Source organism: Schistocerca piceifrons, chromosome 10 (assembly GCF_021461385.2).
Source record: "Schistocerca piceifrons isolate TAMUIC-IGC-003096 chromosome 10, iqSchPice1.1, whole genome shotgun sequence".
In the NCBI taxonomy this organism is placed as follows: Eukaryota; Metazoa; Arthropoda; class Insecta; order Orthoptera; family Acrididae; genus Schistocerca; species Schistocerca piceifrons.
Window position 1 is genome coordinate 49,930,165 of NC_060147.1, and position 15,915 is coordinate 49,946,079.

At 40.0% G+C, this 15,915-nt stretch overlaps 1 protein-coding gene across 1 annotated transcript in view; it reads left to right on the forward strand.

Moving 5' to 3' along the window:
• Positions 1 to 13,190, forward strand: part of LOC124718955 (thioredoxin domain-containing protein) — a 36,311-nt gene extending 23,121 nt beyond the window's left edge. The window contains exons 5-6 of the mRNA XM_047244622.1: positions 1,538 to 1,663; positions 11,635 to 13,190. Of these exons, the coding sequence (XP_047100578.1) occupies positions 1,538 to 1,663; positions 11,635 to 11,794 (286 nt within the window). The 3' untranslated portion in view covers positions 11,795 to 13,190. The remainder of the gene's footprint in view (positions 1 to 1,537; positions 1,664 to 11,634) is intronic.
• The last annotated feature ends 2,725 nt before the right edge of the window (positions 13,191 to 15,915 follow it).

Below are 15,915 nucleotides of genomic sequence, written 5' to 3' on the forward strand. Positions count from 1 at the left end.
TGTTCCTCCTCATTAGCGATCGGATCCACCCATGTGATCTTTCCCATTCTTCTGTAGCATTACAATTCAAAATCTTCTATTCTCTTCTGGTCTGAACTCTTTATTGTCCATGTTTCACTTCATATAAGAGTATATTCCAGACAAGTACCTTCAGAAAGCCCGCCTGGTTAGCCGTGCGGTCTAACACATGGCTTTCCGGATTGGGAAGGAACACCTGGTCCCTGGCGCGAATCTGCCCGGTGGACTTGTCAAGGTCCAGTGAACCAGCCAGTCTGTAGATGGTTTTCAGGCGGTGTCCCATCTGCCTCGATGAAAGCAGGCTGGTTCCCCTTATTCTGCCTCAGCTACACTATGTCGGCGATTGCTGTGCGAACAAGTTCTCCACGTACGTGTACACCAGCACTCTACCATGCAATCATAGAGGCTACACTCGTCTGGTGTGAGACGTTCCCTAGGGGGTGGGGTGTCCACCGGGGGCCGAACCACACAGTAACCCTGAAAGAGTGGTTCAGTGTGGGGCGGCGGAGGGGTGAAGTGGACTGCGGTAGTCGTCGTGGGGTTGTGGACCACTGCGGCTGCGGCGGGGACGGAGCCTCTCCATCATTTCTCGGCTCCCGGTTAACATACATTACAATACAATACTTTGAGAAATGACTTTCTAACACTTTAATTCACATTCTTTCTTCAGAAATGCTTTTCTTGCTACAGCTGTCTGCATTTTGTACTATCCCTGCTTTGGGCGTGATCAGCTATTTTGCTGCCCAAATAGCAAACTCGTCTACTACTTTTAGTGTCCTTACTATTCTAATCTTCTGAGCATCATCTGATCTGAGCATCACCTATTTTGACTGCATTCCATCAGTCTTCTTTTACTTCCCTCGATGTTCCTCTTATAACCTGTTTTCAAAATACTGTCAATTCTGTTCACCTGATATTCCATGTCCTTTGCTGTATCTGAAAGAGTTACAGTTTTGTCAGTAAAGCTCACATTTTATAAATTCTTTTTCTCCAAGTTTTAATTCCTTTTCCATATTTCTGCTCGTTTTCCTTTCACAGCATGGTCAATGTACAAAATGATAACCTTATTATGTAATTATAACAGTTCTTCTGGAAAAAGCATTAATTTTGGATTACTGCTCCATGTCATTAGCTATAATTTTATATAAATGATTAATAATACTAAATTTTTGTGTGTCTCCTGTACCCTAATCATATGATAAGTAAGTGTCACAAGATGAATAAACCAATTGTCACTAATCAACTGGTAAAGGCCAGTAATGTGATGCCAGCCTGGGCATAAAAGAGCTTCATGAACGCAATTTCTCATGGATAGGTGATGAAACATTGTAAAAGTGTTGTTCTGAAACTGTTTATTCAAAGTACTAATAACAGTTGTGGATATCTTGTGTCCAAGATGGAAAACTAACTGCAAAAAGTAATGTTCAGTTTCCTGTTGATATGTGGTTTGCTATTTTTTTAATTTAGTATATTGTTGTTTACGAGCATTGTATGTCATTTTTGCTTTATTCCATTCCAGGTTCAGGCATGGAAGGCTGTACAGATACAATATCCACAAATATGACATTGACTCGTTTGTGCTGTTCGCCTCAGACTGGTTCAAAAATGTCGCTGCAGAGCCTGTGCCAGTACCAAAGAGTCCATTGTAAGTACACCAAGTGTGACTGGTATATGTTGTACATAGAATTATGGTACACCAACAACTGGGAGGAAATTGTGGTGTGTTCACTTACGTCATAAAAGTATTTGTTTTTATTTCATTGCTCACCAAGGTCCGTAACTTGGCCATGTAACATCTTATTACGTATCCAAAGTTTTTTTTAAATATCAGGATTGCCATAATGTTGAAGTATAAAAGTCTGAAATAAAAGTGATTATTTATATTTGAAATATGGATCATTTGCCACTGGGAAATCGTGATTGTAAAAGCAACTGACAAGGGTATCTGATAATGGCCTTCTCAGACTTGCTTTATACTTACCATCTCTGAAGATTATAAGATTTTTTGAGTGCTGTTAATTTTAAAACATTTGTAAAATTTTGAAATGATTTCATTTGTAGTTCATCAGATTGTAATTGCAGTCAGTGGTTTGAATCTCGCTACTCACATAGCTTTTTTATTTTTTTAATTTTGTATTTGTTTACAAATGAAAATGTTAACATATGTTGAATCATAATTTTTAATCAGAATAACATGTTTTTATTTTAATTGCTATTCACACAAAAATGCAATTAAAATTTGATACATAAGTGTGAAACATCATATACAAAATTAAGTACTTTTTACTTTTAGGGATTGATTATTATTATAGTCATGCATTTTTTTTCATTTAGGAAAGCTCATTACTCATTTTGATTTATTTTCATATGGCTAGTAATTAAAAATAGAAAGATGTTATTTTTATTTAAAAAGTTTCATTGTTTGTTAATTAACATTTCCATTTGGTGATAAATACTAGTGAGATTCAAACCACAGACCTGATGATCACAATCTCCCTACACTACGTTCTTTTTTTCTTTTTATCAATCACATCATGTTGAGCATAGTTTATGATTACATCTTCACATTGTACATGAAACGAGCACAAAAGATCATAAAAAATGGCAAACACAATGAACAGCCCTACATGAGAACAAACTCCACACATCCCCAACGAAATACCTGCCACGGCAACTTAACCCTGTCTGCACACTCTTCCACAAAACACGCATGTTACATTTAAAGAAATCTACTAATGTTTTGTACTTACAACCACCCGGAAATCTCATATTCTTCAAAGGTGATTTTTTTTTTTAAAGAATTGTATCATAGTGCTTAAGTAAACTGATGTTCAGGCATTGAGCTTCACATCCAATGAGTATGAAGGAAATTGGTGATTGCAGAGCAGCCCACGTCCCATAAGGTCCTATTATTGGATTGGAAAGTTTCTCTCTCTCTATTATTTTTCAGTCATGCCGAAAACAGAACATGTAGAGTCTGGCACACCTGTCTTTGAAATGGTCAAGGAAGCATTATCAGAGTGCAACTCGTTTCTCTCCCTTGTGCTTATGGAGTCTTCATTGTTGCAGCTTCTGAGATGGTACCCATGTGGTACCCTCCAGTAGGTGCCATGTTTCTTCACTTCTAGAAACATTTTGACACAGAACCACACTGCCACCTAGTAAACAAAATATGTTCATGCAGAATGTTAAAATAGATATGTGATTTGATTGAAGATGTTGCAGCAGATTGATCTCATTATGTTGTTCTTGTGACAGGGAGGAATTGTTATCAAAAGACGTAGGTAGAGTGACAAATTTCCACAGGAAAATTGCTGCTATGTGTTAAATGTGGTGACTGTTTGGCCACTGCATCATGTCGGCATCATATCTCATGTGAAGCTGACTACGAAAGAATAGTTACAACTGTACAAGTGTGCTTATAGAGGTTTATTGGTCAGGTCAACTGATGCCTACTGTGCCCCCCCCCCTCCCCCCCTGCCATCAAATGAGAAAGGGACAGGTGCAAAAAAGGTAAGTAAACTGTAATTGTTTGTACATTTATCCCACAATAAGACATGATGGTCAGTGCCTTCCTGGAAAAATCTTCAAGTCTCCAAAAATATAGAATTCGCATGGGGAGAGACCGGGACTGTGTGGAGGATGTTTATACATTTATTCCACTGTGAGCCAAGGGGGTAAGTGCCTTCACAGGAAAATGTGTGTTGTTGCCTGCAGAAGCCCTTACACATAAGGGCTTTCCAGCATAACTTCTACAGTGTAGACAAAACAACCTCGGCAACATACAGTTCGGCACTATTCTGCAACAGCATTATGCCATAATCAGCATTCCTGTGTGTTTGATCTTGATAGGGAGCTTCAGTTTTTACAAAGTTTCCATGTACCGCTGTGTGTTAATTGTGGTGCCACGTTCCAAAAAGTCAGTGCACAATGCTCCTTTGCAGTCAAAGAGAAAGGTCATCGTGCCTGTTGTTTTAACTGCAGGAAGCCCTTACACATCCTCCGTACAGTCCTGATCTCTTCGTGTGTGATTTCCATGGGTTTGGAGCCCCAAAAAAAAAAACATTCATGGCTACAAATTCGCTTTGTATGATGAGGCACAAGTCTGGACATAATTGTGGATCTGTAAGCAACCACAAAAATTTTCTGTGAAGGCACTGACAGTCTTCTCTCACAGAGAGATAAATGTATTAACAGTTATGGCAATTACTTTTCAAATAAACAGTTCACTTACTTTTTTGTGTCCATCTTGTTTCCATTTTACTGCCTCTTACAGAAACAACCGATTGGGTAGCACAGTCATTATCACATTCAGGAGAACGACAGTTCAACCCCGCGTCCAGCCATCCTGATAAATTGCTTAAGGCAAATGCTGGGAAGGTTGCTTCAAAAGTGCAGGGCTGCCTTCTCAATCCTTCCCTAATCTGAGCTTGTGCTCTCTCTATAATGATCTCATTGTCAATGAGATGTTAAACACTAAACTGCTACTCCTCCCCCTCCCCCCCTTCTTACAGAAACAGAATTAAGAGAATGGAAGGCTTCGAAGACAAAACAGTTCCAAAAAGACTGCAGAAGAGAGGAACGAAAATAGTCATCAGATCGAGTATGATTGAAGAAAGCGTAAAGCTAACGTTGTGCCTCGAGTGTTTGCTAGCAGGCCTAATATGAAAGCAGAAGAAGGAAAAGAATCAGCAGTGAGGCTCTCGACAGTGCAGTTGCCGTCTTCTCATGGTCACATTGCAGCAACTGCAACTACGGGGCTCCCTGTCAGTTGAGGAAGATATTGTTTTGTCAAGAATTTGTAAAATCCATATGAAACAGAAAAAGGAACACCTTTCTGTGAGTATATTGAAATAAGCCTAATGAAGTGTAAACATACAAATGTTTACCTGACTTACCTCCTGGGCACCTTAGATGGTGAGGAAAAATAAAAAAAAAAAAAAAAAAGGAGAGAGACCTGATTTGCCTCTGTCAAGAAAGGTAGGTGTTTTGCAGGCAGTATTTATAACACTACAATATGGGCACTGGTTTGCCTGTACACACCTATGCTGTTTTCGTAGCTGTGTGGGCAGTTCGATTACGAGGCCCGTTTCCCGTGCCTGCTCACCTAGTCTCCGAGTACCCCCAGGCTACATACTTCGATACACCTGTAGCCACTATTTTTCATTGTGAGCTCGTACTTGCCGGTTGCTTATTTCCAGGGCAGCTGGCGTCTGTCTTCTGTCACCCTTGTGCTCAGTGGCAACTGCCTTCCTTTTGCTCCTCTGCTGCCGCGAGGTCCACAGCGTGCAAATGTACCCTTAGTTCCAGTATGCACCAGCAGGTAGTGCGGCAGTTGCCTTCCCATCTTAAATATGTTAATAAAACATTAATGTTTGGGGACTGCAACACATAAAAAGCACTAATATTTGACATATGGCATAAGCATTTAATGGTTACTAATTTTCCTCGGTTAAATTTAACATCAAACAATTTACTTAATAATATCAGAGCTAGCTTCTAGTAGATGTCTTCCTAACTCACCAGTAATTCGTTTAATGAATCTGGTTTTATCTCACAAAATTTTACCTCATTCAGTGTTGTAACTTCATTGTACACGGAAAAACTGTATCTGGTGGCTTTAACTGGCAATAATGTGTAGGGTGCATTTCGTAGGTAACAGGTAGGGAAATAATATCAGAGGCACATTTCATCTTTGCTTCTACATATGGACTAATACAGTATTCGACTCCGAATACTAAATGTGGAAACGTAGGCAGATCCCGAAAGTCTGTGATTGTTGTAATCGAAGATAGCTTGTCTGACAGTGACACATTACTGAACTGTAAAGTAATAGCTTTATCGATCCATTGTGTTAAATCAGTCTTATTCTAGCATATGTTTTGGTGTGTTACATTGCGAGGAAACAAATACTATGTTAGGGCTGCAATAGATTATCACTGATGGATGTGACTGCAAAGAACTGTTGCTTTTTCTGCATAAATATTTGGCCAACTGTTGTACTCCAAGCAACAGAAAAAACTAAGTTCTCCCATTTTACCATCTCATTTATGAATAAGCAGAGGGAAAATTTAAACAAGCATGTCTTATGCACCCTTCTCTGTTTCACAGTTTTACTGTAATATTTATGGCAAAGAAAGAAGAAACATTTTCTTCAACCATGGCATACAGCCCGGAAGACTTGATCAGTAACTATGGCATCTGGTCGTGGAAGCGTTGATTATGTGATTGTTAAAGAAAAAATCTATGTTTTCTTTTTTTTCATATCTGTAAGTACTTTTCTCCTAGCCGTGTACATTTGTGAATCCCGTCAAACTGTGTGGGTGGGTGTAGTGACAGAGTGACTTAGGTGAACTATTTTGATTTTGGGAAGAACCAAGTCTGGGGTTTAATGTGAAGAAGAAATGTCTGGAGGAATGAAATGGTTGCATTTAAAGTATTCTGTTAAAAGCACTTTTTTTTTTTTTTTTTTAATGGAGTGAGATCTTACGGACCTCCACTGTTAGCCATTTGCCTCAGACTATGAATGCTAAGAACTGCCATGCTTTCAAGTTACTGACAAGAATAAAATAAAGAGAAATGAAAAAGAAAATTGAAGATTTCTGATATGACAGTTTGGCTGTAGCATAAGGATAGATACCTGAGTGGCAGTTTTGACATTGTGTTTGACAAAAGGAATAAAGATTTGAGAAAAATGAAGACACACTTATAGGATTGTTGACCTAGAAAAAATGTTCGATAATAGAAAGTGGTGCAAGATGTTTGAAATTCTGAGAAAAATAGGAGCAAGCTATGGGAAAAGCTGAGCAATATACTATATGTACAAGAACCAGCAGAGAACAATAGGATTGGAAGAGCAAGAATGAATTTTTCAGTTTAAAAAGGGTGTAAGACATGGATGCAGTCTTTTACTCCTGTCAGTCAATCTATAAATCGAAGTAGCAATGACAGAAAAAAAATAAAAGTTCAAGGGTGGGATTAAATCTCAGTGTGAAACAATATCAATGATATTTACTGATGAAATTGCTATCCTCAGTGAATGTGAAGAAAAATTACAGGATTTGTTGAATGGAATGAACAGCATAATGAATACAAAATATACGAGGGTTATTCCAAAAGTAAGGTCTGATTCGCCGGAACTATTGAAATTTGGCGCCAATGACAAAACACGCATGCGCGCCGACTCCCGGCAAGCCTTGCGCGTCAAACGCCGCCATTCGCTTTGTTACTGTTGCTGAGTGTAGTTCACAGTGTCACTTTACAATGTTTAAGACAATTGATCAGCCCACCGATTGTGAAGTAAGGGCAGTGATACGGTTTTTGTCTGCAAGAAACAATTCAGCGGCGGAAATCCATCGGCAGATTACTGAAGTGTACGGTCCTAACATAATGAGCGACAGTAAAGTGCGCAAGTGGGTGCGAGCTTTTAATGAAGGACGGGATAATGTGCACGATGAACCACGGTGTGGCCGACCATCAGTGATTTCAGACGATTTGGTCAATGCGGTTGATAAAAAAATTCGTGAAGATCGCCGATTCACTATTACAGACGTAGACATGCATTTTCCGAATGTGAGTAGAACAACTTTGTACAGAATTGTGTCTGAACATTTGAAGTTTCACAAATTGTGTGCCCGTTGGGTTCCCAGGCTGCTTACTGAGCCCCAACGAATGAAAAGAATGGCTTTTGCTCTTGATTTTTTGGAGCGATATCATAAGGAAGGTGACAGTCTTTTAGACAATGTTGTCACAGGGGATGAGACATGGGTTTCTCAGATCACTCCAGAGTCTAAACGTCAGTCAATGCAATGGCGTCACACGTCATCGCCAGTCAAAGTCAAGGCAAAGCAGACAATCTCAACACGTAAGGTTATGGCGACTGTGTTCTGGGATAGACGTGGAGTATTGTTAGTCGACTTTATGGAGAGAGGAACAACGATTAATAAAGCCGCCTACTGCGCTACCCTGACTAAACTTCGACGTGCAATCCAGAATAAGCGACGTGGTCTTTTGTTGTCTGGAATCTTGTTGTTGCATGACAATGCCAGACCCCACACTGCAAATGAAACGCAAGCTCTGATCAAGAAATTTGGATGGGAACAGATGGACCATCCTCCTTACAGTCCGGACCTGGCGCCAAGTGATTTCCACCTGTTCCATTACTTAAAGGAGTTTCTCGGCGGCAAGCACTTCGACACAGATGATGAAGTGAAAGAAGCAGTTAAGGACTGGTTATCGTCACAGGCGGCCGATTTCTATAACATGGGCATTCAAAAGCTTGTTGAACGATGTGACAAATGTTTAAATAAGTATGGAAGTTATGTAGAAAAATAGATAAAGATGTAAGGAATGTAAATAAAACAATTGTTTTGAAAAAACATTTTAGTTTTGATTTTTTTTTTATAACCGGACCTTACTTTTGGAATAACCCTCGTAGATTGAAAGTAAACCAGAAAAAGACAAAGCTAATGAGACGAAACAGAAATGTGGATAGCGAGAAGCTTAACATCAAATTTGCAGACTGAGCAGTAGACAGTGTGAGATTTCTACTACCTTGGAAGTGAAACAACACGTGGTAGATGAAGCCAGGATGAAATCAAAATCAAACTAGTGCAGGAAAGAGGGTATTCCAGGCCAAAAGAAATCTGCTAGTATCATATATCAGGCTCAATTTGAGGAAGAAATTACCGAGAATGTATGTGCGGGGCACAGCATTGTACGGTAGTAAATCGCAGACTGTAGGGCAATGGGCAGAGAAGAGAATCGAAGCATGTGAGATTTGGTTCTGTAGAAGGATGTTGAAAATTATGAGTGTCACATGGAAAGAAATGCAAAATGGCTTGATAAACATCCTATTTGTTTTCCACACACCTCATATTTGTACAGTCTGTCAATAAATTATTGAGAGACAAAATGTCATTTTTCAGCATAATCTCTGTCTCTCTCAATTGCTTTAAGCCACTGTGGGACTGAGGTCTGTATACCCACCCAGCAGAATCTAGCACTGGCACGATTGAGCCACTGTTCAGCAGCCTTCACAAGGGAGTTGTTATCCTCAAATTTAGTTCTGTGAAGTGGTTCTTTCCATTTACTGAAGATATGGGCTCGATCCAAGGAAGTCATCCTTAGAATTCATCCCTAGAATTCTTGTACTGTTCGAGACGTTTACTGCGCACTCTCTTCCGCATTTCTTTGTGGGCATCTACCAGTGTTCTTGGAATCCACTAGGTGCATACATTTTTCGATGTAAACAGTCTCGATGCTCTGCTCACATTCCCTCCTCCGACTCCCACTCCGATTGACAGTTCATTCACTTTTATTGGTTTGTCAGCCAAAAGCAGAACATGAGTACGCTGCACGTTGTCACGAGTCAGTGCAGTGCTGGGACTGCCACTGTGCGTGAGGTCCCGAGTATTGGTGTGCCCACTTTTACCAGATAATCTGCTCGCTCAATGACTGTAGTGTGATCCCCGTACACCTCCTTCGATCTCTTGTAAATGTTTGTCACTCTCGTTCTCACGACACAGAACTCTTAATACCGTGTTCCTTCAGGTGAACTTTGAGCGTACCAGCCATCTTCACTGAGTGCATTTTCACCTGTGGCCACAAAAGGGTTAATAGTGAATACCGACATGGCTGGAAGTATATGATAACATACCAGTAAACTACAGGTTGACACACGGGAGATGGACGGTTTTGAACAGCGTAGTACTGAGGACGCGGTGGTGGGAGGTTGTCATGGTGGGGATAGTTCTGATCCACACAACACGCCATTTCATCTACTCAGTCACTATGGAGCAGTGGGAATTGCAATGTCTAGTGTTTGTTCATGACAATTTCGTGAAAAGTAGTGAGTCTATTATCGCTACGCAGCGATTGTTTCGTGTGTGGTTTAATGTTGGTCGACATGGAGCTCTTCCGAGCCATAACACAATCCTCAGATGGGTGGAAAACTTGAGATCAATTGGAAACATACTGGATAAGAAGCATCCCGGCCCGAGACGCAAAGTAACGACACCAGAAAATGTTGAAAGGGTAAGGCAAGCGGCAGTCAGAAGCCCCGGACGGTCAGCTAGACGTCATGCTAGTGAGTTACGAATCAATCGTGAATCGGTTAGACAAATTTTGCATAAAGAATTAAAATTCCATCCCTACAAAATGCTCATTGTCCAACAACTTAAGGAAACTGATTTTGCTGCACGAAAAGACTTCGCTTACAGAATGCAAGTGATTTTGGGATTGAATGAAAATGAAATTTTATTGATGAGCGATGAAGCTCATTTTCATTTAAACGGGACTGTGAATAAGCAAAACCTACATTACTGGGCTCCAGAGCATCCACATCTTATCCACCAGCATCCTCTACACTCAGAAAAAGTAACAATCTGGTGTGCTCTTGGTTCTGTTGGCATTATTGGACCTTATTTTTTTGAAGAGAACAGGCCACAGTTATTGTTAATTCAGTTTGTTACATTCGTATGCTTGAAACATTCTTGAAACCAGAACTAAGAAGAAGACAAATCCCTTTAAAACGCGCTTGGTTCCAGCAGGACGAGGCAACATCGCACACCGCAAACACTTCAATGACAGTTCTTGGACGTGTGTTTCCTGGCCGGATTATCTCATGTTTTGGCAATGTTCCTTGGCCTCCCAGGTCTCCCGACTTGTCAGTATGTCACTTTTTTCTGTGGAGGTACCTTAAGAACTGTGTCTATAACCACAAACCCTGAAATTTGGACGAGTTGAAGAATGCAATCATTCAAGAAATTGCTGCCATCCCTGCAGAGATTTTAGTCCGTGTGAGGGAGGATTTTGAGAAGAGACTTGAGTCCTGTATTCGAAATGATGGACACCACCTGGACAACATTATTTTTCACAAATAACTTTGTTAACTAAAATGACAAATAAAGAGCTTTGATTTTCTGTAAATAAACATGCATTAATTTTAAAGTTGGCTGAGTCCCATCTCCCGTGTGTCACCCTGTATTATCATACACATTCACCACTGTCACTTTTCACTATTAATTGTGATACATCCTCTATAATGTATGTTGTGGCTTTGGAACTACTTGAATCAAAGGAAATTTACATCCTTCATTTTCCCACACTGATGCTCTTTTCTCTTCCCTTGAGAAAATATAACCCTATAAAGTCCATGTATGATGTGGTAACTGTAGATGTCACACAGTAAAAGTAATGGTGTCACTAACAACTTAGGTTTTAAACACTGAAGGCAAAAATAAAAATAATAATAATAATGATGATGATGGTGGCAAGAATAATGACAATAATAGTCATCCTTGTCCTTTTCAGACATGAGTATACTGTTACCTGTAACCAAGTTTTCAGATGCAGGACATGTATATTCAGTGCCTTAGGCACATTTATTTCTGTGTTACATCTTTGTCTTAACCTGCTGCCACTCAATGCCTATTTTACTCCATTTTCTACTAATGAGTTTTAACATGCTAGTGCACTTCTGTAAAGAAATCTGCAGCCAGTAACTGGAGGTTAGGCAGTGCTTTTGACCATTTGTAGTCACATCTTCAATAGATTCAGTATTTGTGGGAGAAAAACAATCTGTCATAATGTGGACATGCTTTTCTTCTGTTTCAGCGATGATCTTGTCGAAAGGATAGCAATAGTTTTTCGTGAGAATCCTCTTTACTGGCAAGCAGGCTTGGGTGTCAGTGTCATCGGCACAATCCTCGTGTTCCTCATTTCCTGCCGGCGAGCGCGCTCAGCTAAAGCGGCACCGACAAAGAAGAAGAAGTAATTTTAGACATTGAACTGTGTTCTGTGTCTTCCTGTGACTGTCTGGACATTGTGTGCCAGTGGCAAATTTTGCCAAGCTGTGACCTCGATAACAGTAGACATCCGGCAGCTGTCGCACGGAAGAGAAACAAGTCTACTGCATCTGGTAGTATGAATTGTTACTATCCATTACAGTTATTCTGTTTTCATAATCTTTTTGAAAAAATAGAATCAGCAGTATTATTACATTATCATATATGCTTCCAATTAAAACTGTCCAAAAATTACAGCCTTTTCCAATATTCATAATTTTTTGTTTGTTAACATTGTACTTAGTTCAGTCAGATGATATAGTGGTATAAGAATAACAAAACTGTTACAATACTGCTGATTCTATTATCAAAATACAAATAAAAAAATACTTTCTCAAATGAACTGCAAAACTAGAGCAAGAGCTTATCAGTTGTCCACCAGAGGGGTATAAAATGGCTCTCTCTTTCCAGACGAAAATACTGGAACAATTTGCCCTATGTGGACATAATTACTACAGAATAGTATATTGCCTTTCCAGATGCGAACACATTTGCTTCCAGATCCTCTGCTGTTGGTCTATCTGACTTTTGCCAGTCACATTTTGCTGAAATTTGTCGGAGAAAGAGTTTTACTTAATTTGGATGTCGAGGCTCCTAATTGGGTTCTTTCAGTTCAAATTTAGTATTGAATTGTGTGTCTCAGATTACTCTTTGGCCGAGTTTTCGAGCCCTCTTCCATGTGTAAAATGAGGCACTGCATTTACTGTTGCTTGAGGTTGGAAGGAGCATTGCTGTAACATGGCAAGACGATCTTGCCATTGTACATACTGACTAATTTTGTAACCTAGTGACCAATAATTGAGTGAACTGAAAGGTAATGAGCAAGCTTTTTCACGAGTCAAGGTGTAGAATCTCATTGCTCTGTTGCTGAGTGCTTCCAATGGTCCGTTTTTCCAGAAAAATGGTAGCTTTACTCTACTTAATGCATTTTCCTTAATTCTATAAAGTTGCTGTAATATAATGTGTATTTCTTTCTCACCAATTTATATCCTTTTGTCTTGGGAGGTAACTAAAAAGTGTGTATGGTTGTGCAAACAATTGACAAGTGTTAGCAGATTATATTTAATGGAAGCTTTACAGTACCATTTGGAAAGCTATTTTTTGTGAAATAAATCAGAAGTATTGTGATGGAATGCTCTATAATGAGAAACTTATGTTCACATTCCTTTTTCAATATAATTTTTACTCTAATGTCTTGAACTTAATGTATACAATGATGTAAAATGTGGATTTTTGAGGTTGATTTGTGCATATCATGTAAAGTATTGGCATCCCAACGTCTAATAAGTTTTTTCACATTTGCATAATAAAAGAATGTTAACTTCACAGTAAGTGTTATTGACCCTGTCCTTTCCTTTTTTTAAACAAAAATAAATGCGAACCTTGTGGAGTTGTGTATATTTTTATTTTGTTTCTCATGTTAGCAAATGCGACTTTCATAAATTGTAATTATGCATTGCTGATGAGTAAAACTAATTACATTTTAAAAATTTGGAATGTTGTAAAGGATGACACTATGAATGTCTTGATGTAAGGAACCTGTCACCAGAAATGTGAAATAAAGTTTCTGCAGTACTAGGCACACTCTACGTGTTCATTAAGCAAAATGAAACACCAGAGTACATCTACATCCACATCCATACTCCGCAAGCCACTTGACGGTGTGTGGCGGAGGGTACCTTGAGTACCTCTATCAGTTCTCCCTTCTATTCCAGTCTCGTATTGTTCGTGGAAAGGAGGACTGCCGGTATGCTTCTGTGTGGGCTCTAATCTCTCTGATTTTATCCTCATGGTCTCTTCGCGAGATATACGTAGGAGGGAGCAATATACTGCTTGACTCTGCGGTGAAGGTATGTTCTCGAAACTTCAACAAAAGCCCGTACCGAGCTACTGAGCGTCTCGCCTGCAGAGTCTTCCACTGCAGTTTATCTATCATCTCCGTGACGCTTTCGCGATTACTAAATGATCCTGTAACGAAGTGCGCTGCTCTCCATTGGATCTTCTCTCTCTCTTCTATCAACCCTATCTGGTACGGATCCCACACTGCTGAGCAGTATTCAAGCAGTGGGCGAACAAGCATACTGTAACCTACTTCCTTTGTTTTCGGATTGCATTTCCTTAGGATTCTTCCAATGAATCTCATTCTGGCATCTGCTTTACCAACGATCAACTTTATATGATCATTCCATTTTAAATCACTCCTAATGCGTACTCCCAGATAATTTATGGAATTAACTGCTTCCAGTTGCTGACCTGCTATTTTGTAGCTAAATGATAAGGGATCTATGTTTCTTTGTATTCGCAGCACATTACACTTGTCTACATTGAGATTCAATTGCCATTCCCTGCACCATGTGTCAATTCGCTGCAGATCCTCCTGCATTTCAGTACTGTGGTTTGGAAAAGGTTTGTTGATGTAGAGTACCATCAAATACTGTAAACTATCTCTGTGGCTTCGCTACTGTAGAGTAAGTGTTCAATGTGACAACCGACAACTTTATTACATAATACACAACGATGAACCACGTTTTGTCTGATTCTCTGTAAGATTCGACACTGCCGTCTGATGGCATCAAACACTGTGTGAAGATGCACACAGTAAGCACAGGTAGTGTTCCTACCGGTGTAGAGTACTTGATATAACCTCAGAGGAAAAAGTCGAGAGGGGATAGGTCCGATTACACTCTGCCTGAAGTTGTCTCTGAAATATGTCCCGGCCCGATTACAGAAGTGGAGCTCTTGTCATTTTGAAATCACAAACTTAGTGCACAGTTCGAAGGCAACATCCTCCAGCAGTCCAGGCAAGGCATTGTTCAGGAAGTTCAGACACTGTGCACCTTTCAAGTGATTTGGCAAGCTGTGTGGTCCGGTAAGGTGGTCTCCAAGAATTCCAGTCTAAATATTCACTGAGAATCTCACCTGGTAACTTCTTGTGTGTGTAGTGTGTGGTGGCTGTATAAACTTTATTTGACATTCCCTGATAAAGGCTCCAGATTCATCCTCTACAACCTTCCAAATTTTTAAAATGCCATTCTGTTACACCCTGTAGAGATTGGTGGTAAACACAGCAACCCATGGACCTGTGTCCTCGACATAGAGCAGTAGAGTCTGACCAGTTCTGACCTTCTGATAGCTCGTGCAAATTTTTTCATGTTTCAAATAGAGATAGGCTGTGGAGTAGCAGACGTGCATACAGTGTATGTTGCCTATATGTGTGTGGCCATTAGCAGCCCCTGTTATGTGGCGCAATCCAAAACAAGCAAGTTGTAATTTGGGAAGTGGTGTTTTCATCTATGAGAATGCTCATCCTTGTGTTGAAGCTGGCACAAAACATCTCATCACAGATTTTGACTCGGAAATATTTCATCAGCCAATTTAATACATCTTGTAGTTGAAAGCCTTCCTTGGGGCCAAAAGATTGCAGAATGCTGACATTGTAAGACAGGTGGCAGGGGACTGATGACCCTGTAGTTTGGTCCCTTTATCCCTAAACCAACCAACAGGTGGCTGTTAGTCTAAGGCCTGTACTTGAATTTTATTGTTTTGCCCAATAGGCAGATCTCTAAATTGGCTCTGTGTATCTGTATATATTAAAGAGATAGGAATATAATAGAGGGAAACATTCCACATGGGAAAAATGTATCTAAAAACAAAGATGATGTGACTTACCTAATGAAAGCACTGGCAGGTCGATAGACACACAAACAAACACAAACATACACACAAAATTCTAGCTTTCGCAACCAATGGTTGCTTCATCAGGAAAGAGGGAAGGAGAGGGAAAGACGAAAGGATGTGGGTTTTAAGGGAGAGGGTAAGGAGTCATTCCAATCCCGGGAGCGGAAAGACTTACCTTAGGGGGAAAAAAGGATGGATATACACTCGCACACACACACATATCCATCCGCACATGCACAGACACAAGCAGACATTTGTAAAAGCAAAGAGTTTGGGCAGAGATGTCAGTCGAGGCGGAAGTACATAGGCAAAGATGTTGTTGAATGGCAGGTGAGGTATGAGTGGCAGCAACTTGAAATTAGCGGAGGTTGAG